Source organism: Nanorana parkeri, unplaced genomic scaffold (genome assembly GCF_000935625.1).
Source record: "Nanorana parkeri isolate BGI_ZX_2015 unplaced genomic scaffold, ASM93562v1 scaffold368, whole genome shotgun sequence".
Taxonomy (NCBI): Eukaryota; Metazoa; Chordata; class Amphibia; order Anura; family Dicroglossidae; genus Nanorana; species Nanorana parkeri.
In genome coordinates this window covers 1225897-1247791 of record NW_017306636.1, presented here as the reverse complement: position 1 = coordinate 1247791, position 21895 = coordinate 1225897, and the positions used below count along the sequence as shown (strand labels likewise).

The 21895-nt window shown below is 40.2% G+C and overlaps 1 protein-coding gene across 1 annotated transcript in view; it reads right to left on the bottom strand.

Moving 5' to 3' along the window:
* MYO6 (myosin VI) overlaps positions 1–21895 on the bottom strand; it is a 185491-nt gene that overhangs the window by 50920 nt on the left and 112676 nt on the right. Inside the window, exons 21-25 of the mRNA XM_018558907.1 lie at positions 21551–21644; positions 13020–13150; positions 12774–12851; positions 7418–7547; positions 4239–4329 (exon numbers count right to left, since the gene is read on the bottom strand). Of these exons, the coding sequence (XP_018414409.1) occupies positions 4239–4329; positions 7418–7547; positions 12774–12851; positions 13020–13150; positions 21551–21644 (524 nt within the window). The remainder of the gene's footprint in view (positions 1–4238; positions 4330–7417; positions 7548–12773; positions 12852–13019; positions 13151–21550; positions 21645–21895) is intronic.

Below are 21895 nucleotides of genomic sequence, written 5' to 3'. Positions count from 1 at the left end.
GGGTCTACGGCATGTGTAGCATAGCTAAAATATAGTACATAGATGATTTTTAAGATAGCAATAACTGTGCTGAAAAAAGTAACTGTTCTTAAGGGTGGAGGATCAGCTTCACAGCTCTAGTCATACAAATGGGCGTGGTCGGCAGCCCTTGAGATGACAGGATTGCTTAAAAGGAGTAACTCTACTTTTGTATAACAATTTCAAAACACAGCCAGCTTTTTTCTAAAATTAGCACTAAATCAAAATAGGGCTCCTTTATAGGTGGGCATTTAACACTGTTGGTTCCCAGCAATTTATATCTTACTACAATATTAACCACCTGCCGTACGGCTGATGTAATTAAATGGCCGGATGGTGGCTACTTAAATGTGGGTGCTCGTTTTTAAACGTCCTTTCACACCCCGTTTGTGTCTGCCGCCAGGCGGGGCGCATGAGCAGGAAGTCTGTTAGAAATGTAAACAGCCAGCTATAGAGCTGCCCGATCACTTTTATTATGTGATCCGGAGCTCCACTGTGCCGATGCACATTAACAAATTAAAGTTGCAAAAAAAAGAAAGTCGCATATAAAAATGTTTTTAAAAAACAAAAAAATGTTTAAAGTCCTCCACCCTCACATACACTTGCAAACATGCGTCTGGTGTGCCTACGAGCGAAAATGATTATTGCGCCCATTACGCCACACATTACATATCACCGCGAAATTCAAAGCGTAAGAAATCATTCTAGGGCCATCAATCACTGATAACACTAAATTGATGAGCAGTAAAAGCTTTTGAAGCGTCGCTATGGCCAATTTTGGGTATGGTAGTTTTTTGCAATTCCGCGCGTGCTCAATGTTATGGCTTGACAGGTTTGGTGTCTATTTACCCAACATAGTCCCATCTTTTATATTTTACCAAAAAAATTGGTAATAATAAATGTTTCATAACATAGGGAAAATAGTTTTTTTTCTAAATTTTCGGTACTTTTTTCCGGTCATCGACTGGTTAAAGGGTCTATTAATAAATCTTCTGTCCACTAGAGCAGAGGGGCATAGGAATTCCATGTGTTTCTTGGCTCTATATAGTTGTGGGAATGCTGTGCGAACTGTATCTGCCCAATGTATGGCTGAGGGGAAAATTTAAAATAACATTTAAATAGACCCCTAAGACTAGTTGTGTAACTGTGCCAGAAGACCTTCAGATTTTGCACCCATAATGTAGCTGAAAATAAGTGGGAATCCACCTGTAAATTCTAGTACATGTGGCAGCAGGTAGGACAGAAAACCCAAATGCTCACTTATATTTCATTGTCTTACTATTTGCACTGTTATTTTGTTTTCGCTTTGTATCTCAGAGAAGAGCTGCATCTCTGGTGAGTCAGTGAACACTTTATGACGCAGGTATGTCTTCCATTTGACATTCAGTTTTATATTTGCTGGTATTTGTGGCCTGGAGGTGTCTGCAAGCTTTACAGCTATTAAGACTTTCTGAGATATTATTGGCAGGTAAGAAATCCTGCTTCAATATTATATGTATCCAGTCTAAATGGTAAATGTGTATATGTATGTGCTATAATTATAATTTATATTAGAATTATAATGCAGTTAAGATTTCTAAAAATAAGTGTATATCAATCTTTCCATTTCCCCTGTTTTGGGTGAATCTTTCCATTTCCCCTGTTAAAATTAGCAAACTTGTGACTACAAACACCCTGACAGATTGTTTGCAATGCTGTAATCATGACTGACAGCACAGAGCAGGAACGCCTTGGTTTTGTGAAATGAGGCATCACCAGTATCCATACTGATTGCTAATATGTGATAAAATGGAAACTTTTAGTTTCTCTGGGACAAGTAACAGAATATTTTGTTTTTAGAAATGAAGTTTCCCGTACTGCCCTGCAGTCTGTTGGCTAATGTGGGCTGTCTATCTATACACTCCATAGGCATCTCGGAGGATACTACCCTGGCAGGCACATCTCCTAAAGTCCTCCTAAACTCCTTGTAAGGATGAGCCTAGACATTAGATGGCAGTTACAACAGATGAATCAAGAGAACATTTTGAGCCAGCTAAAATTTATCAGAGCAACAAGTGAACAGATAGCTTGGAAAACCTTGTTTTTCTCCTTGATAAGCCAGTGGTGTTGATATTTGCAGCACACTACCCTAATTTCCCTCCACCTTCCTCCTTTCCCTCAACATTAATGGTCACAAGATTACATTTTCTTTCTAATGTCTAGCTTGCTCTCCTCCTAAAGGTGCCCATAAACCAGGGATGGCCAAACTCCGGCCCTCCAGCTCTGGCGAAACTATAAATCCCATGAAGCATCTCTCTCCAGGAGTCATGTCTGTGGCCGTGAGAATCTTGCAAAGCCTCATGGGATTCGTAGTTCCCACCACAGCTGGAGGGCCTCAGTTTGGCCATCCCTGCCATAAACCATTGAAGTCCCCCTAATGTGTGCAGCATGCATATTAGCAACTGACTTAGGGGTGAGAGACAAAAGTCTTGTCAGTCTTGGCGCATATTAGGAATGCCCTGGTAGGGCCTATAGGTATACAAACATTCCCCAGGCTAACTGTAAATGGCTGGATTGGTGATTAATTTTTCATGATAGCAGGCACTTTAAAGCCAAACTCCAGGAAAAGTCATAGTTTACACACTGCATTTGGTGTGTAAGTTATTGTTAAAAGCTGTAAGTTAAGTGTGGAGGGCTGCTGCAAAGTGTAAGATTCTTACCTTGTAGCATGCTGGCGCCTACACATAACTCTTGGATTCCAGGTGCTGCGGGAGGTGAGGGATGTGACTCAAGCAGTTAAGTGCTCTGGTCGCAACTTTTGCCCCTCTTCACTACGTGCCCATTCACAAAATGCCTTGTATTTTTCTCAAAGAATACAAAGCATTTTTTGAATGGAGAAGAAATTATATTACATCCCCACCCCTCCTCTCTTCCTTCAACCACAGAATACCTTGTATCCTTTGAGAAACATACAAGGCATTCTGAGAATGAGCAAATAGTGAGGAGGGGCGAAAACATGTGATCTGTGGATGGGAACTCCCACTCATGCGCCCATCAAAGCATACTGATATTTCTATAATTCTTTCCGGGAGACAGCCCACTGCTTACATCAGGGCTGATGTAAGGATTACTGAGCATTACTGAGGCTGGGTGATTCCTCGTTTGCCCACCCCCCCCCCCTCCCCCCTTTCCCAGCACCACAACCGGCCCTGCCTGCACTGCAAATAAAAGTATGTTGGCATGTTTATAAGGGAGGGGGGAGGGAGGAACCAAGGAAGGCAAAATATAAGCAGGGCTGATGTTAGGATTACTGAGGCAGCGTGATGTCATGTTTCAAGGAGCTATGTGGAGCATCCTGTTCGACCCCCCCTCCCCCTTTCCCAGCACCACAACCGGCCCTGCCTGCATTCCAACTAAAAGCATGTGGGGGGGGGGAGTAAGGAACTTGGGAAGTAAGGCACATGGGAAGTAAGGAGTAAGGAACCTGGGAAGGCAAAATGTAAGCAGATTAAACTGCAGCTTTAAACTAGTTTAGAGACTGCACTGGTATCTATGGAATGCTTTAGAGCAAAGCAGACACCACTAGCCAATTAGCCGTTCTTGGGAGGACAGCTGACAGGCCATATAAGGACCTATGTTTCATGCCTATGTTTTGCAACTAAAACAAAAAAAAATCATCTTTATGTCATGCCATCTGATGATTATGCTATGATATAAACTGTTAGGGAAATCCACAAAAAGCTGTACAATATGAGGATTTTCATGCATTCATGTTCCAATGAGTATCACACCTGTACGCATAAGCCCGAAGGTGGAATGCAAGATGAATGTCTAGTATTTCATTCTCCTGATTTTCTTTATGAATGCAAGCAGTGATCTATGCAATGCAAACTATGAAACACAAACAGCATCTGCATCAATAAAAGCAGTTGTTAAATTGTAAAAACAAGATGATGGCAGCTTCATGTTTATTTTGTTTGCAAAAGGAAACATATAATTCAACCTGTCAGCTGATTGGGATGAATCGCTCAATCTAGAAATCTTTGATGGCTGCCTCATTTCATACAGGTATTGAACACCTGTTTTGGATTATAGCCCTCCATACCCCCAAAAAATCAATCCGTGATTGTCAGAGCCTCACATGAGTACAAGTCGCTGTATCATTTTGGTGAGAAAATAAGGCACATGTGACCAGAGAAGGAGAAAATAGATTTCATTTTGAAAGCAGCCTCCATCCTTACCGTGGTTTGTGTTTCTTTCTGCAGAGCCACATCCGAATAGTCTTTTGCATTTTAATGCAGGCAGTAGCTCGGTACTTAATCTTGTTTTTCACTTTAAATCAAAAAATAAGAAAAGTATTTTTAATAAGCAGTTATTATCGTCTGAATTCAAAACCACAACATTTCAGGAAAACAAAATAAATAACTGAAACATCCTTCACCACACACTGTATTTCCAGGGCCAAAGAAATCATACACCCAAACTGATGTATTCTGGGGCTGATTTATAACAATTGGCAAAATTCACTGAGAGTTGCTGCCCATAACAATCAGTCAGGATTCTTGTTTAATGTTTAACTAACATTAAAGGTGAAAGCTAAGCTTAAAAGAGGAAAGTCTGTTCATTATCACATTGGATACAGTTTCGTCCCTAATAATGGCTGTTGCATGTTGTGATACTGACTCCAAAAGTGTTCTATAGTTTCTTAGTAGCAAAGTCATCCAATGAGATATCATTGGGTTGTGTCTGATGCCTAGTCTATTGATGCTGTGTTTAAATATATTCCAAAAGTGTTACACTGCAACTTATATCCACCATCACTGTGTAGTTTGATCTAGAATTCACTGAACAAAATGTTTTTCTTAAGTCCCAGTGCTGATATTCTTAAGCCCATCCCAAATGTTTCTGGTCATTTAACATGCATCATACCCTGTGCGGTCATGTTTGCTATTAGACTGTTAATGCCAATATTGCCACTCATTATGCACTACACTACTGGTACAGGTACACCACAGTGCCACTAAGATGTGAACTGCTGTACTGTGGACTAGTTATTTGATATTACAGCTTTAGTTGCCCAGCACTCCATATTCATTCACCAAGGGGCATCTCCCATAGAAAACATAGTTGATCATGTGTCTTCTGATCAACGGCCTATATGTTTTAAGACAGCAGTCTTATAAAACCTCAGAAATCGTGTTGTCCTGCTGATGCACAAGGTCACCCACTAAGCATCATGGACCACACTATTCACTGTTAGGTAACAAAATCTGTTAGGTGACATTCATCTGATCACATGCACATGTGGAAATGTAGTTGTTGCATAGCTCAGCTTAGGCTGTTAAGCAGTTCTAATAGCACATAACAGTAAAAGGCAGAAAACTTCTTTGGCAGGTCTGAAAATTCTATCTTTCTGGCCAATTAGTGGTAGTGACCATAGCAGCCTCACAATTTAGGTTCATCCCTAGGAAATGAAGTGGGTGGCCTCACTGACCAAGAAATACGCACAGTACAGGGAAGGAGATGGGCAAGGGCTTGACTGCCCCCAGAGAAGTTGGAATTTGCATATTAGAAGACAGCAGTGATACCCATGAAGATATTAAATGGCATGTGGAGTCACCTCCGCATTTTATTCCTGTAACCTCTTTGGAATGTTTTGGAAAGATGCAAAAAATATTTAGCTCTTGCACAGGTCAAAATTAATAGCATGATATAATTGTGGAAATTAAAGCAATGGCTGTAAGATACTTTATCTGGCTCAAACTATTTTTTAAATACATATTTTATGTACTGTATGCGAAGGCAAAACATTCTAATTTTGGGTAGAATGGGAAAGTCAAATAGATAGACACCATAAGCAGACGTTGTGATCCTTCCCTCCCCAAAACAGAAAAAATGTCCTGGCTGGAATTTCACTCAAACTATAAGATTGTGATAGCTACCAAAGAGCCTGCAAAAATCCACACATTTAAAATATTTACCTAAGAAGAAACCCAAAATGAATGAATGAATTTCAATTAATACTAAATAAGCACTAGTGCCCAGTAAAAAGAAAAAATGGGTAGCTGCCTCATTTCCCACCCTCGGCTTATATTCGGGTCAATACTTTTTCCCAGTTTTTTTTGGTAAAATTAGGTACCTCGGCTTATATTCGGGACGGCTTATACTCGAGTATATACGGTAGATAAAATTATTAAAGTTCATTGTTTTTCTACTTGTTTGTTCTAGAATCTGCATTCTGGCCGTTGTGAAAACAAGAGCAGGATGAACTGTACAAGATGTTTTAGTTTTAGAGTGTCAGACAAGTACAAGGTAAGAACTGGGAATTATAGCTTTGAGTGGCCCTCTTTAAATGCCTCCTGCACGATGATAAACAATGTTTTCAAGTGCTTTGATTTCAAATGCAGCAGAGCTGCTCACCTTGAGCTAAGCATGTTCCGAACGCAGAAAACTTTTCAGATTTTTAGTCTCTGCACTTAGCTTTAAAATGTTATGCATTCATTACATCAAGGAGATATTTTTTTGCACAGCTCATTCGCTCAAATATGTTGTTTATGAGAAGGTCTCTTTTTTTTAACTGCAGAAAACCGTTCAACATGCTTACAGACTTTATAAGATGCCTCAGGTGCACACAATTTAACATTTCCACTCTGATATAAACAGGGAGTTAAAAGAGAACTATGACATAACCTTTTTTGGCCATAGTTCTCTTCAGGGTCACAGGAGGACATATACTAATGTCCTCCAGCGACCCAAAACTCAGTAAATAGCGGGCAATGCTGAGATCGCAGAGCCGCGCAGCAGCCGCAACGGATCCCGACAATACAGTCGAGATCCACCCTACTGGCTGATTGACAGCAGGGTTTGCTTCTGTTCTGACATCTCTTTATGTATCCGACAGATGTTTCTATAAACATGCACACTTGTATTACGCATGTATCAAGCATGTTTATTTGATGGGAGAGGGACAATAAACGCATCTAGATCTGGCTTATTTTACTGAAACAATAGTTGTCAGTTGAAAATATCCAAAACACCCGATTGTGTTTTCTTTCAAATTCGGTCATCTATAGACTTCTTTTTGATGCACCCATAAAAATGTGAATTGTCACCTGATTCGCCCAAAAATCAGACCAGGTGACAATATCAGGTCATCTCATGTCTGACTATACTGCCATGGGCAACTGTGAGGTATTAAAGCATCACCATTAGCTAAAATGTATTTCTGTTCATTCATAGTACACAGCACATACTCTACTGACATAACCACTAAAAAAGAACTGCTTGGGACTTAATATAATTCAGCTAGTGTAAGGCGAAAAAGTACTTTTAAAAGGATCATAATAAAAGTCTGCATGGTTCTGAATAAGTAACTTTATGCATTCACATGTTATGTTTCAACAAACCATAATGCACCTACATTTTATGACTGAAAGTGCACACCACTGGACCTTCTTCCAACGACTGCAGATAAGCCAGTGATTGACACGTTTTATCAGTTCCGCCAAATGTTCTGGATCAGACTTCATAATCTGATCAAACTCAGCAAACTAGAACACAAAGTGCAATGTAATTTCAGTGCACAAAAACAATATAACTAGTAAAGCTTAGTGAAAAAAAACATTGATCATCATTACAGAAGATATGCTGGAAAGCTTTAATAGCATCAAGAACTCTTGCATTAAAAACTATATGATAGATGTACATATACTGTACATGATCTGTCAGAAAAGTGGGCAATTCAAGCTGAGCACGTGATAAGAAAATGCAGTGGTTAGCTTCAGTAAGAAATATGTTAAAAGAAAAAAAAAATCAGTAGCTTCAGCCATATAGTCAGAAGCAGATATATAAATGTATACTTCTCCTGGAAAAGTCAATCTTGCCCCCACCTCGTCCCGATATCCTATGAAATGCACCAATACAGATGCTTTGGAGGCAGTAAAAGCGGGGCTAAGCTCATATACATTAAATTTCTCATATATAACATCAGCTGCTTGCATACTCAGATCTACTCTACTGTTCATTTAACACGAGTGCAGCATCATGTGCTTAGTTTAACCCCTTCGTGACGGGAGACGTACACTGTACGTCCAGCCACAAAGGGACCAAATGACTCGTCACGTACACTGTACGTGACGAGTTATTTGCTGCACTAGAAGGCTGCTAACCGCTGAGAATCAGCGGTTACCTTTCAGTAATGGATGTCTAACTATCTAGAGATCCATTACTGAAAGGGTTAACCTTTTTCAGACACCCGATACCTTAATATCGGGTGTCTGAGAGTCACAGCAAAGCAGACACACATGTCGGCTTTTGCCGGCATTCTGACAGCTCGTATAGATCGAGAGATATCTCTCTCAAGCTATACTGGCTTTTTTTTTTAATCTTTTGACTTTCAAGAATAGATACAAAATGTTATGTATTAGACACATAATGTATCTATTCTTGAAAGTAGAATGTTTAAGTTTTCTGAAACATTCACTGACAGCTGAATCCTGAACTGCTGCAGGATCAGTGTCACTAACTTATTATCGGCTGTTCTGAAGTTTGAAGCAGCCTGATAATAAAAAAAATGTATTAATTTATCAAGCAGTAATAGTGAGATTAATTCACAATGACTGCCTGATATAATTAAATAAATAAAATTTGTCAGTATAAAAAAAGTGAAAAGTGTAAATAAATAAAAAAAAATAGTGAAAAGTGTAAAAAAATTAAAAATAAGGGACAAATAAATGAATGTATGTATTGCATTTTTTTTTAGCTGTGCTGGTTTTGTTAAAAAAAAATACTACAAATCAAAACTGGGAAAAAAAGTTTTTTTTTACGTTTTTTCCTCTTTTTTTAATTTGTATTTGTCCTAAGTGAGGCGTTAGACACACATATGTGATATAAATATATAGCCCTATCTGTCCTCAAAAAACAATATATAATATGTGTGGGTGCACTTTGTAAGAAAGTATATTACTGACGTGGAAGAATCACACAGCAAAAATGTCAAAAGTGTGTCAGTCATTTACGAACAGAAACCAAAAACAAGCTCAGTCATGAAGGGGTTAAATCAGCCAGATTAGGGGCAGCTTTATTTAAAGATGCTAAAAGAAATCGTTCCCAGAAAACCGATGAAAGTTACATTGAATTCCCAACTTTCCAAATGTTGTCCTTTATCCATTGCACAACACAAGTCTAATCCATCATATCAAACATTTAGTGCAGTCCTAGAGTTATAGGAATGTCAAGAGCTCCTTAAAGGTATCTAGTAACAAATGGGGTGGGGTACCAGGTGAGCTACTGTCAACAATATAACAGACTTTAAAAACCAAGATGTACCAGTCCTCTCATAATAGATAAAAGGCACCCATAGACTTACAGATCATATATTGTTTTTACTCTGCTACTTGACTTATATTAAAGCCCAACTATAACTTCCTCAGTAATTACACAATGATACTTAAGGTGCTAAAAAGCCCCAATTCTTCAAGCTTTAGTTGTGGCTGGTAAACTCTTAACCACCTGTTTCAAAGTCCGTGGCTGGACAGGAGGCTGCAAAGAAGACCACTGCTATTGTGAGAGAGAGCTCCACGCTGGATTAAGCTGGCCATACACTATTAGAATTTTGTTCCAACATTCACTCAAAATCCTTCTAAAGAGCATTTGATGTTGCCATCGAGTCAACTAATTTAAAAGGCCTTACATTTTTTTGTATCTAGACCTGCTACCTGAATGGAATCCCAGATGTATTAAACAGGCTTATTTTGTGCCTAGCACATGCACATTACATCATGTATAATTTTTCCCAACCGAAAAGCACATTTACGGGTAGAATTTTGTTTGTTTAGAAACAAGAAAACATTTTCATCCTGCTCCTTCGATTTTTCCTCCTCATTACTCTAGAAAATGAATGTCAATAAGACCCCACCAACCATTAGAGCCAGAAAATCAGCATGGAGCATGAGCTCTCGCCCTAGCTCTGACTCAACAGAGGAGAGTGATAGACCACTGCTCTCACAAAAATAGCAGGTCCTCTCTGCAATCTCCTGTCCAGTCACTGAATTTGCTACAGGTGCTTGAGATTAATAATCAACCATAAGCAAAAGAGTAAGACTTGCAAAATTAGTATTTTTAGTACCTTGGGTCTAACTATGTAATCTTTGATGAAGGTACAGTTGGGCTTGAAATTGATTTAGCAATGGGATGTCCTGTTTTATGGACAACAAGGCACAAATCTAATCAGTAATCTTGATTGTTGACTGCAGATGTCTGAATTTTTTGACCTCACTGCTGTCTGCATTGCTTTAATAAAACTGATCCCGGACTTGAAGCAGAGAAGAACTAACACAACTGAATACTTTCTGGATTCAGTTCATCGTACAAATGCCACAGACCTGCCATTAACAGTAAGTTCATACACAAACATCTAAGGACTGCTGTTTGAGTGCACTAGTTCCTGTCAGACCAAAAACAAGATCTCATAAAGACTGGAATATTATGCTACTGTGTGCATTTTTTTCTCTTATGCTGTCTATACACAAACTCTAAAAAGTAAAAAAGCCTGGTTTAACAGGGGTGGCATGGTAAAATGGATCACACTAGTCTAAAAGTTCTCCAACAAGGCCTCCTTCACAGTTTAATGATGTGATTTCAGAGAAAGGAGAAATCAGTGTAATCAAATTAGGTTAATTATTGCTATAACACACATAAATGTTTTGACAAACTATGCTTGATGCCATCTGTGTGCTTGCCAGGATCTCCTAGGTCACATAAGCACTGTGAGGGTCAACCTTTCGCCTAAAATTAACACTTTCAAATAATGAGCGGCAAATCCGAAATGCCTTTATTTTTTATATGATGTCTTTATACTTCTCTGTCCTGACACAGCCCTGCTGAATCAAGTTATGCAATTTGTGATTGATGCATCACTAAATCCTGTGTGAGCTTCTTTTCATGTAAGCATGCAACATGACAGCTGTAGAGCATACAATATCAATGCACCCTCAGACCAACTAATGATTCCATTCATTTACAAGCCTATTCTGAAATGCAAGAGTAAAAAGAGAAATATTTGCACATGAAAGAAAAGGTTAAAGCCACAAGCTGAATAAATCATCTTATGATTTCGAATGCCTGGACTGCTATCATGGACTCATCACATTTAATATTGAAAAAGGCACTTACCTTGCCAGGCCTGAAAAACACCTTAGTTAACCCAAATTTGTAATCATTTTCATTTAAGCCCAAGGCTTTGAACAGAGCCTGTAACATAAAAGAAACATATTAATAGGCTTGAATTTATATCCCCTAAAAAAAGCTTCAAAGCGCACAATAAATTATTAAAACATGAGCAGTTTAACTAGATGATTTTGCACAGCATGAAAAGGATTTTTGGTACAATTAAAATTGCTGTTTCTGTAGAAGAGATACCTTGCAGAAAAGTCTGGGGTCCAGACGAGACAGCTTAGCAGGCATATACTTTTTGTACATGTTATAAAGTTCATGGAATGAAGCTCGAGATGGGAAGCCTCCCTGCATGAGATCCAGGACAGATACCATTCCTGGAGGGGAAAGAAAATTCACTAGATGAATCCCAAGACTAATACAGGTTAGAGTATTAACATATCCCAGAATGTGTTCATATTTAAATCAGTATTCTGGCATTTGTAACATAAACCTCAATATAATGATCTGTTTTAACCACCTAAAGCACCTCTGTAAGCCAAACAAGCTTCAAATCAGACATTTGATAGAAAAACTATGCAATATTTACAGTAATTAAGCCTTAATTTCATGTGCCATGATGTTTTACACTTAGTCTATAAACCACATGATAGTCTACGTCCTATTAAGCCACACGTGTGCTGAGCAGAGTATTCTATGCTTTTGATAAATATACACTATATTGCCAAAAGAATTGGGACACCCCTCCAAATCATTGGATTTAGGTGTTCCAATCACCTCCATGGCCACAGGTGTAAAAAAATCAAGCACCTCAGCATGCAGACGCTTCTACAAACATTTGTGAACGAATGGGTCTCTCTCAGGAGCTCAGTGAATGCAAGCGTGGTACCGTGGTAGGTTGCCACTTGTGCAATAAGTCCATCCATGAAATGTCCTTGCTACTAAATATTCCACGGTCAACTGTTAGTGGTATTATAACAAAGTGGAAGCAACTGGGAACAACAGCAACTCAGCCACCAAGTGGTAGGCCATGTAAAATGACAGAGCGGGGTCAGCGCATGCAAAAGGGTTTCCGTGGTCGAGCAGCTGCATCCAAGCCTTACATCACCAAGTGCAATACAAAGCGTTGGATGCAGTGGGGGAAAGCACGCCGCCACCGGACTCTAGAGAAGTGGAGACGTGTTCTCTGGAGTGACGAATCACACTTCTCTGTCTGGCAATCCATAACACTTTCAAATAATGAGCGGCAAATCCGAAATGCCTTTATTTTTTATATGATGTCTTTATACTTCTCTGTCCTGACACAGCCCTGCTGAATCAAGTTATGCAATTTGTGATTGATGCATCACTAAATCCTGTGTGAGCTTCTTTTCATGTAAGCATGCAACATGACAGCTGTAGAGCATACAATATCAATGCACCCTCAGACCAACTAATGATTCCATTCATTTACAAGCCTATTCTGAAATGCAAGAGTAAAAAGAGAAATATTTGCACATGAAAGAAAAGGTTAAAGCCACAAGCTGAATAAATCATCTTATGATTTCGAATGCCTGGACTGCTATCATGGACTCATCACATTTAATATTGAAAAAGGCACTTACCTTGCCAGGCCTGAAAAACACCTTAGTTAACCCAAATTTGTAATCATTTTCATTTAAGCCCAAGGCTTTGAACAGAGCCTGTAACATAAAAGAAACATATTAATAGGCTTGAATTTATATCCCCTAAAAAAAGCTTCAAAGCGCACAATAAATTATTAAAACATGAGCAGTTTAACTAGATGATTTTGCACAGCATGAAAAGGATTTTTGGTACAATTAAAATTGCTGTTTCTGTAGAAGAGATACCTTGCAGAAAAGTCTGGGGTCCAGACGAGACAGCTTAGCAGGCATATACTTTTTGTACATGTTATAAAGTTCATGGAATGAAGCTCGAGATGGGAAGCCTCCCTGCATGAGATCCAGGACAGATACCATTCCTGGAGGGGAAAGAAAATTCACTAGATGAATCCCAAGACTAATACAGGTTAGAGTATTAACATATCCCAGAATGTGTTCATATTTAAATCAGTATTCTGGCATTTGTAACATAAACCTCAATATAATGATCTGTTTTAACCACCTAAAGCACCTCTGTAAGCCAAACAAGCTTCAAATCAGACATTTGATAGAAAAACTATGCAATATTTACAGTAATTAAGCCTTAATTTCATGTGCCATGATGTTTTACACTTAGTCTATAAACCACATGATAGTCTACGTCCTATTAAGCCACACGTGTGCTGAGCAGAGTATTCTATGCTTTTGATAAATATACACTATATTGCCAAAAGAATTGGGACACCCCTCCAAATCATTGGATTTAGGTGTTCCAATCACCTCCATGGCCACAGGTGTAAAAAAAATCAAGCACCTCAGCATGCAGACGCTTCTACAAACATTTGTGAACGAATGGGTCTCTCTCAGGAGCTCAGTGAATGCAAGCGTGGTACCGTGGTAGGTTGCCACTTGTGCAATAAGTCCATCCATGAAATGTCCTTGCTACTAAATATTCCACGGTCAACTGTTAGTGGTATTATAACAAAGTGGAAGCAACTGGGAACAACAGCAACTCAGCCACCAAGTGGTAGGCCATGTAAAATGACAGAGCGGGGTCAGCGCATGCAAAAGGGTTTCCGTGGTCGAGCAGCTGCATCCAAGCCTTACATCACCAAGTGCAATACAAAGCGTTGGATGCAGTGGGGGAAAGCACGCCGCCACCGGACTCTAGAGAAGTGGAGACGTGTTCTCTGGAGTGACGAATCACACTTCTCTGTCTGGCAATCCAATGGACGTGTCTGGGTTTGGTGGTTGCCAGGAGAACGGCACTTGACTGACTGCGTTGTGCCAAGTGTAAAGTTTGGTGGAGGAAGGATTATGGTGTGGGGTTGTTTTTCAGGGGTTGGGCTTGGCCCCTTAGTTCAAGTGAAGGGCACTCTTAAGACATTAGCATACCAATACATTTTGGACAATTTCACGCTCCCATTTTTAAATTCCACTGCAAAAGTGTAAGTGCTTTTCTTTTTCTTCTGATCATGAGCAATCATTTCTCAACCTTTTTTTTTTCCAGTAATGACATCCATTAAAGGTATCCAAAATCGCGAGACAATCCAGTCTAAAATATAATGACTGTTAATGGAAAAACAATGTTGTATGGACCCCCAAAATCAATACCAGACTCTTATCTTAGATAGGGTATGGTACAGATTTTAAGGAGTGACCCCATGCAAAACACACAAAAAAGTGTGGCCCCCCTTTCACATCTGGAGTCCACAGCCCCCTTCACATTGGAGAGCAGCCTGTGGCAGCATGGCATTGGGCAGCAGGTAGAGCAGGCCTAGACGGATTTTAATTTGTCTTTTTTTTTTTAATGGATATCACCCTCCCTGGATTAGTGCTATTGGTTTCCATGGTGTTTATGGCCAGCCCACCTGCACCATTGAAATTGCGCTGTGCAAAAATTGTACTGGAGAAAAGCGCATTAGTGCCCTAACTTTGGTGCTTGCTCTCTTGGTAAAACTAAACCTGTAATCTCCCCTGTAATGTGCATTTTGCTGGAAAGGTGTCAGTCCTTGTAAGTCCTGACTTGCTGCTCTATGTTGGTCATCATAACTGATGACATGAGTTATTGGGTCTGCAGTCTGGACATGGGTCTGCATTCTGGCGAGCTGCACATATTCAAATTTGAAGCAAGTTTAGGTTCTTATTTGGATGATCCAATATGGGATCATTAAAGAAAAAACGCCAGGTATTTTTCAAATTAGTCCCTTGCAGTGGAGCTACCCCCACACTGCAAAAGTTAAGTGCTCATTTTGGTCTAGGGATGAAAATAAAGAAAATATACTTACCTGATCCTTGGTCCTTCGGCAGTGGCCGCTCACCTCTCTCCCCCTCCACTCCAGCTGTGGTATGTTCCTCAGCATCCTCATGTCCAACGGATCTGCATCAGATATGATGTCACAGGCCCTTAGACCACTGGAGCCCGGGAGAGAAGAGGCTGTGGGGACTCATCTAGCAGCCAGGCGGGACTGAGGATCAGGTGAGTATCTTCGTCCCTAGACAAAAACGAGTACTCAACTCTTGCAGTACGATAGCCCCACTGCAAGGGTTAAATTGAAAAATACCTGCAGTTCTTCTTTAATTGATTTCTTTAGTAACCACTTCATGCAAATAGCAGAAAGCAAATCGTATAACTACATCTTAAACAAAGTATACAGACCAGGTCAAGACTCCCGATCATCACTCTGAACCTTAAAGTGGCACTTCCAGCAATACCACAGTACCCAATAAGCAGAAACAATGATAAGCTCTAAACAGCATAAAATTAGTTATTAGCAGATGAAGAAGTTTCACATTAAAGAAAAAGTCTCACCATTGTATTATTTTTCACAGCTCAGTTACCTAACTCTCATAGTGTATGTTGCTTTTTATGCCATGCTTCTGTGTGCAATACAAACCGAGTTACAGATTTGACAGTTCAATCCTTCATTCCCGACCACGGTGCACAAAGGAGACGGCTTGTTGATTGACAGCTCTCATATCACTGTCCCTGCACATTCCCAAAACAAAACAAGGCTCCCCTTTTAGTTGTAGTGCTGGTGCTGATTCCTGTGAGAGCATGCCCCTTCCCTCTGCATTCCTGTGACCTCGATTGTGTCTGAAAAGTGCAGATCAGTGGGATAGCAGATGTCAATAAAGAGTCCATTTACTTTACAGAGTGGGGTCAGGAATGAAGAGAAGTGAACTGTCAAAGTTTGTATCTCAGTTTCTACATCACACAGAAGCATCAGAGTTAGGTGACAAATAATACAAGGTGAGACTTCTTTAAGTTCCACATCCTATCACACTGCTGGCTAGCTGCTCCAAACATATTTCTTTTAATGGAACCACCTGCATAGCTTATACCACACGGAACGTGTCAGGAATAGCAAGCTGGCATTTTGAGGTACCAAATTAAGGATCTTGGAGTCCATCTAATAAGGTCAACAGTGCACCCTTCTCTCCCCCACTGCTGTTCAATCTTGCTGGTGACGAATATCTAATGAGGTGTGATCTAAAGAATCTCTGGCAGTACGCGAGTGCTGGAGAAGAGCAGGCAAAGGGAGCAAACACCGATCTGCACTGTCTGCACAAAAACTGCTCTAACTTTTGTTATTACAAGCGTTCTAGTAGGATAAAAATAGAGCTGTAGCATTGCACACAACACACAGAGGAGAGGGGGAAGTAGCTACATTGCTGTGCTGTTGCTACCTACAGAAATGTCCCAAAATTGGGCTTTAGCCCTGAGTGGAGATGAAAGCCAGCAGAAACAGAAAAATAAATGCCTTTTTATTTAACAATAATAGCCCAGATCAGAATGGGACCAAGTACTACCTCTACTTGATCCCAGTAAAATTCAGCAACATTTTTAAGTTGTGGTGATAGTTCCAGTTACTAACTGAAAATGCTCTCAGACCTTTTACAATTTAAGCATCTACCTGAATCCTAAATTCTGTTTACTGTGGAAGGTGAAAGCAGAGCACTGTAATGTATGTAGATGGAACTGAGCACATTATTGATGTAATATATTTAATGCCTGCCCTGTACACGTGCTCCAGACCGTTAACATACCAGGAAGTATTTTAATTACAGGTGAAACTCGAATAATTAGAATATCGTGCAAAAGTAATTGCAGTAAGTGCTGCAAAAGGGGCCCAAACCAAGTACTGAGTACATATGCATGCTTGTACTTTTCAGAGGTCCGATATTGTACTATGTACAATCCTTGTTTTATTGATTGCATGTAATACTCTACTTTTTTGAGGTTGTGGATTTGGGGTTCTTGGGGTTTTCATGAGCTGTAAGCCATAATCATGACAATTATGACAAATCACGGCTTGAATTATCTTGCTTTGCATGTAATGAGTCTATCTCATATATTAGTTTCACCTTTTAAGTTGCATTAGTGAAATAAATGAACTTGCACGATATTCTAATTATTCGCGTTTCACCTGTATGTTGGACAGAAAATAAGACACTGCTGCTTGCACACAGCACTATATAGCACTAATATGCAAATGTTGAATTTTTCCTAGGAAGCTGAGCTGCAACCTTCTATAACTCCCTTTGGACATTGTGTATGTGCTTCCCCTGTAGGTCCAACAGAGTGCTGTGGCAGGGTACAGACCAACCACAGACTACTAAAGAAAAAGTCATACATTGCATATAAATCAGCACCAGGGTCTGCAGTTCCAGTTAAGCCGAAGACACTGAACAGAGGTATGTGCCTGATGCATGCATTTAGGTACGTATGTGAATGTACATGGGGAGGGGGTCTTTTTAGAAAATATGGGGGTTTTTAATGTTATTTTAAATATTTACATTTTTTTTACTTAACTTTAGTGCGAATAGACCCCTATGTGAGAGCACATAATAGATGACAGGTTCTCTTTACGAAGACATTAAGCATCTATTAGATCCCTAATGACACCATTCTACTCCACTGAAGCTGATCAAACACAGAGAATGGGAAATGTGACAAATGCATAGTCATTTCTGGGTTCAGTCACCAGAGGGGACATCAGCAATTGGATGTTCACTGGCTCTCCTCTCCTCTACCAGCTAACACTTGTCATACCGATCTCAGGTCCACAGGAGGGGCAGCGTAGCCCAGAATACATGACGGAAAGAAGGGGGGGGCATATTCCTCGCTGCCCAATTCATAGAGCAACACAGCGGTGTAGTGGTTAGCACTTCTGCCTTGCAGCACTAGGGTTCCCAAATTTGAATCCCTGGCCAGGTCACTATCTCCAAAGAGTTTGCATGTTCTCCCTGTGCTTGCGTGGCTTTTCACCAGGTACTCCGGTTTCCCCCCACACTCCAAAGACATGCTGGTAGGTTAATTGGCTCCTATCTAAAACTGGCCCTTGTATGTATGCATGTGAGATAGGGACCTTAGATTGTAAGCTCCGTGAGGGCAGGGACTGATGTGAATGTGCAACTATGTAAAGTGCTGCGTAAAATTGGCAGCGTTATATAAATACCTGAAATAAATAAATAAATTTCCAACCCAAAGCCAACAGTCGGCATGTGTATTTGAAAGCCGCAGCCACGTGCCATATGGCAACGGCAGCGAAAGGGTTAAAACTAGCAAAAGACTATGCCAGAAATTCAAACCTCAAAAAATGCATAAAACAGAACTATTTATATTCCCCAGTAACTTTTTTTTAAAGCTCAGAGTGAAAAGAAACATTAAACAGCAAAATTCAAAGATTAAGAATGGCCTCCTTGATCACAGCAGAAAAAAAATCATAAGCCATATCTCCAGAAAATGTGACTTTAATTATAGCGATTCACAAAGGGTAATGAGTGAATATGCTCAGAGCACCAATTGAATACTCCTAGTAAGCTTAAAATTGTGAAAATCAACAGAAATTACTTTTCTATGAAGCTCTTATTCAAATGCAGGTGAATGCATTGGAAATAAATTGCCTGGGGCATAAGTATTATTTCTTTTGATGTCATCCTCTCATCTATAGCTTAGCTAAACTGAAACAAATCCTATAGAGGGAATATGACAGTGAACCGTGAAATAACCGTCCATATACACAGGATGCAAGGCCAATAAGCTATCCTTAGAAAAAGTATTATTTCATTCAGTAGCCAAAACAGTACATTAAACAATGTTAACCAAGAATAGTGTTACTACGGTAAATATCAAGGTGGTGTCCTTAAGTTAATATTATTGATTCATATTTATCGATCTATCCATGATATATTTATTTATCGATCTATCGTTCTTTTACACTTCTATCAAAAATCTATATGGTTATGCTTTCTACTTTCATTTTAACAAGACATACAAACTTGGGGCTACTTGGTTTGTAAATCCTGGGCTACAAGGTGTCAATTTCATATAAATATGAGATAAGGTGATCTTGCTATGATGAGAATTTATTTACATTTCAGTTAACCTTGGGCAGTAAATTAGGATTCGTGTTCTTACCGTTAAATCTATTTCTTGGAGCCCATAGAGGGACCCAGGAATTAAGAAACTGTCAGGTGATACAGTTGCCTACAGGAGGACTGCAAACTGGCAGACGAAAAAAAGTTGGACCGGGCCAGTATCACCCCTCTCTTTTTCCGGCACACCACAGTTTTGTCAAGAATCAGTACCAAGAGCAAAATCACAGACTCAGAGGAGTGGGACCTGTGTCACTCAAGGAACTCCAAGAAACAGATTTTACAATATGTACAAAAATCTTATTTTATTTCTCATCTATTGAGGCACTCAGGAATTCATAAATTGTCTGAACATCCAAAAGCAGTCCAACTGAGGGGAGGGCAACAAAACACTATCACCAATTCACAGTGTCTATCCCTCAACAACCATTCTGTTTAAGGAGAATTATGAGGCGGGTGATTTTCAATCTGAGCCGACCTGTGACAATGAAACAGGTCGGCTCAGTAGATCGGGAAGTGAGCAAACACATACCATCGCTCGCTCACTTCTCGATCTATCCCTGCAGAGAGCCGTGACTGTCACTCACGGCTCCGTGCAGGGATTCCCCCCCTCCCCTGTCCGATCCTCCAGCGCTGACTGGTTGAATGGACGGGGGAGGGGCGGGCACAGCTGGCTCTGCTTCTGGATAGTTAGAGCCAGCGGTCAATCCAGCAGCTGGGTGGATCCGTTCAATCCAACAGCAATGTCGGGATCCGTTCCGGCTGCGGCGTCTCAGTATACCGCGAGCTGTAGCTTGCGGTATACTGAGCTTTGGGTCACGGGAGAACGCTTGTTTGTGTTCTCCCGTGACCCTTAGGAGAACTATGGGGAAAAGCCCTGACCCCATAGTTCTCCTTTAAATAAAGTAACTGTGAAGCAGGATAGTAAACCTGTCCTTGAGACAGAAGAACGGGATGATCAGGAAAAGCCCATGAAGCATTTGCCAGGAGTTTGATAAGGTCAGACAACCACATCTGCCTGGGCAAGTCCACAGCTATGAGGATCACTGAAATGCCTCCCCCAACTCGTTACTGCAAAGCAGCCAAGAAAGGAGTTTCAGGGTAGAAAAGGCTGTACTAATCACCTAAATCAGTAAAAGCTTGGTAGAAAGTTGTTCGTTCTCCAATATAGTTTTCTGTCAGTGCTTTTTATCAACAAAAGATGTGTCACACTGTATAGCAATGTTTCGGAACCGAATAGGTCCCTTCTCCAGGCAAAGAGTGTACCCGTCAAGCAAAGGTGCATATATGGGGATGAAAAACTCTGGCTTGACCTATGTCGAGGAAAAAACCCAGATAGTCTAAACAAAGTGCTGACTTCTGGAGTTTCAGGATGCGCCCAAACTTCTGCGGGGTTTAAACAGTCAAGGCTATGTTGCTTGCCCGAGGCTGTGCTGACTGTTACCTAAACAGAAGGTTGTCCAGATATCCCACAATGGGGATGCCCTGGGAGTGCAGTAAGGCTAGTACTGGAGACAGCACCTTGGTTAATAATACCTAAGGTGCAAAAGATGGGGAGAATGGCAGGACCGCAAACTAAAAATGCTGTGGACACACAGCAAAGCGAAGCAATTGCTGCTGTACTGGAAAACCAGGGACATTTATGTACACGACGATGTCCAGAGAGGTCAGAAAGACTCCCCAAAAAAGGGAGGCTATGACACACCTGGTGGATTCCATACAGAATTTCTGTACCCAAATGAAGACATTTAGGGCCTTGAGATCCAAGATGGGCCAAATGCGCTCTCTTGGTTTGAGAACTGTGAAAAGCTAGGGCAATGACATTCTTCTCCAGGAGACCCGATAGGGCTGAATGGGGATCTGCTAATCTATGCAGTGACACAGGAAGGTTGGACTATATGATGTGGGGAGTGTGCTGAGAGGAAAATTCGAGCTTATAGCCCTACCGCACCTAAGAATCTGAAATGCTTCTTGCCCAAATGTTCACAAAGGCTAACCGACATCTCCCACATTAGAAAGTGATGTGAAATAGGTGAGGTTTTTTGTGCCTGGAGTTGGGCTTTAAACATTCTACAGTATGGAGAATGCATAAAGGGAGAGGGATTTGGAATCACGGAGGCACATATGAAGCTAGCAAGTGAAATAAAAGATTTTACACTACTTTGGGTAGAGTTAGCCTTTTGAGTGTCCAACTACAACATGTTGGACAAGTAAGAACAAATTCTAGTGCTCAGCTAACCCAGCCTGTCTTTCCTTTCTTTGGGCCCAGCTAGGCATTACTCTTTTATTTATAAACTTCCAAAATATGATCAGCATTTGATTTGTTATTTAGATGAAAGCATAAATATACTGTGATTTGCATTCTTTAATAAAACTTAGGGAAATAAAATTAACATTACCTGAACACTGAAGCTGAGACAGAATTTGTGCTCCTTCAAACTGATGACTTGTCATTTTTAAATTGGGCTTGATGCAACGGATGAAGCTAGATCCCTGTGGGGAAGTCAGTAAATAATTTGTATAAGACACTGCCTATTTTACGGCTGCACTATGTTAGAATCAAAGTAAAAAGTAGGTCACCACACATTGCAACGTGCATATGCAATATAATTAACAGTCACAAAAATGTAAAAGAACAGAGAGCCAAACAAGAATTATAAATGATGCATTATTTTGAATTTCAAAACAGCATTTCAGCAATGCAAATATTTTATACTGCCTTTTTCTCAACTATACTGATAAAG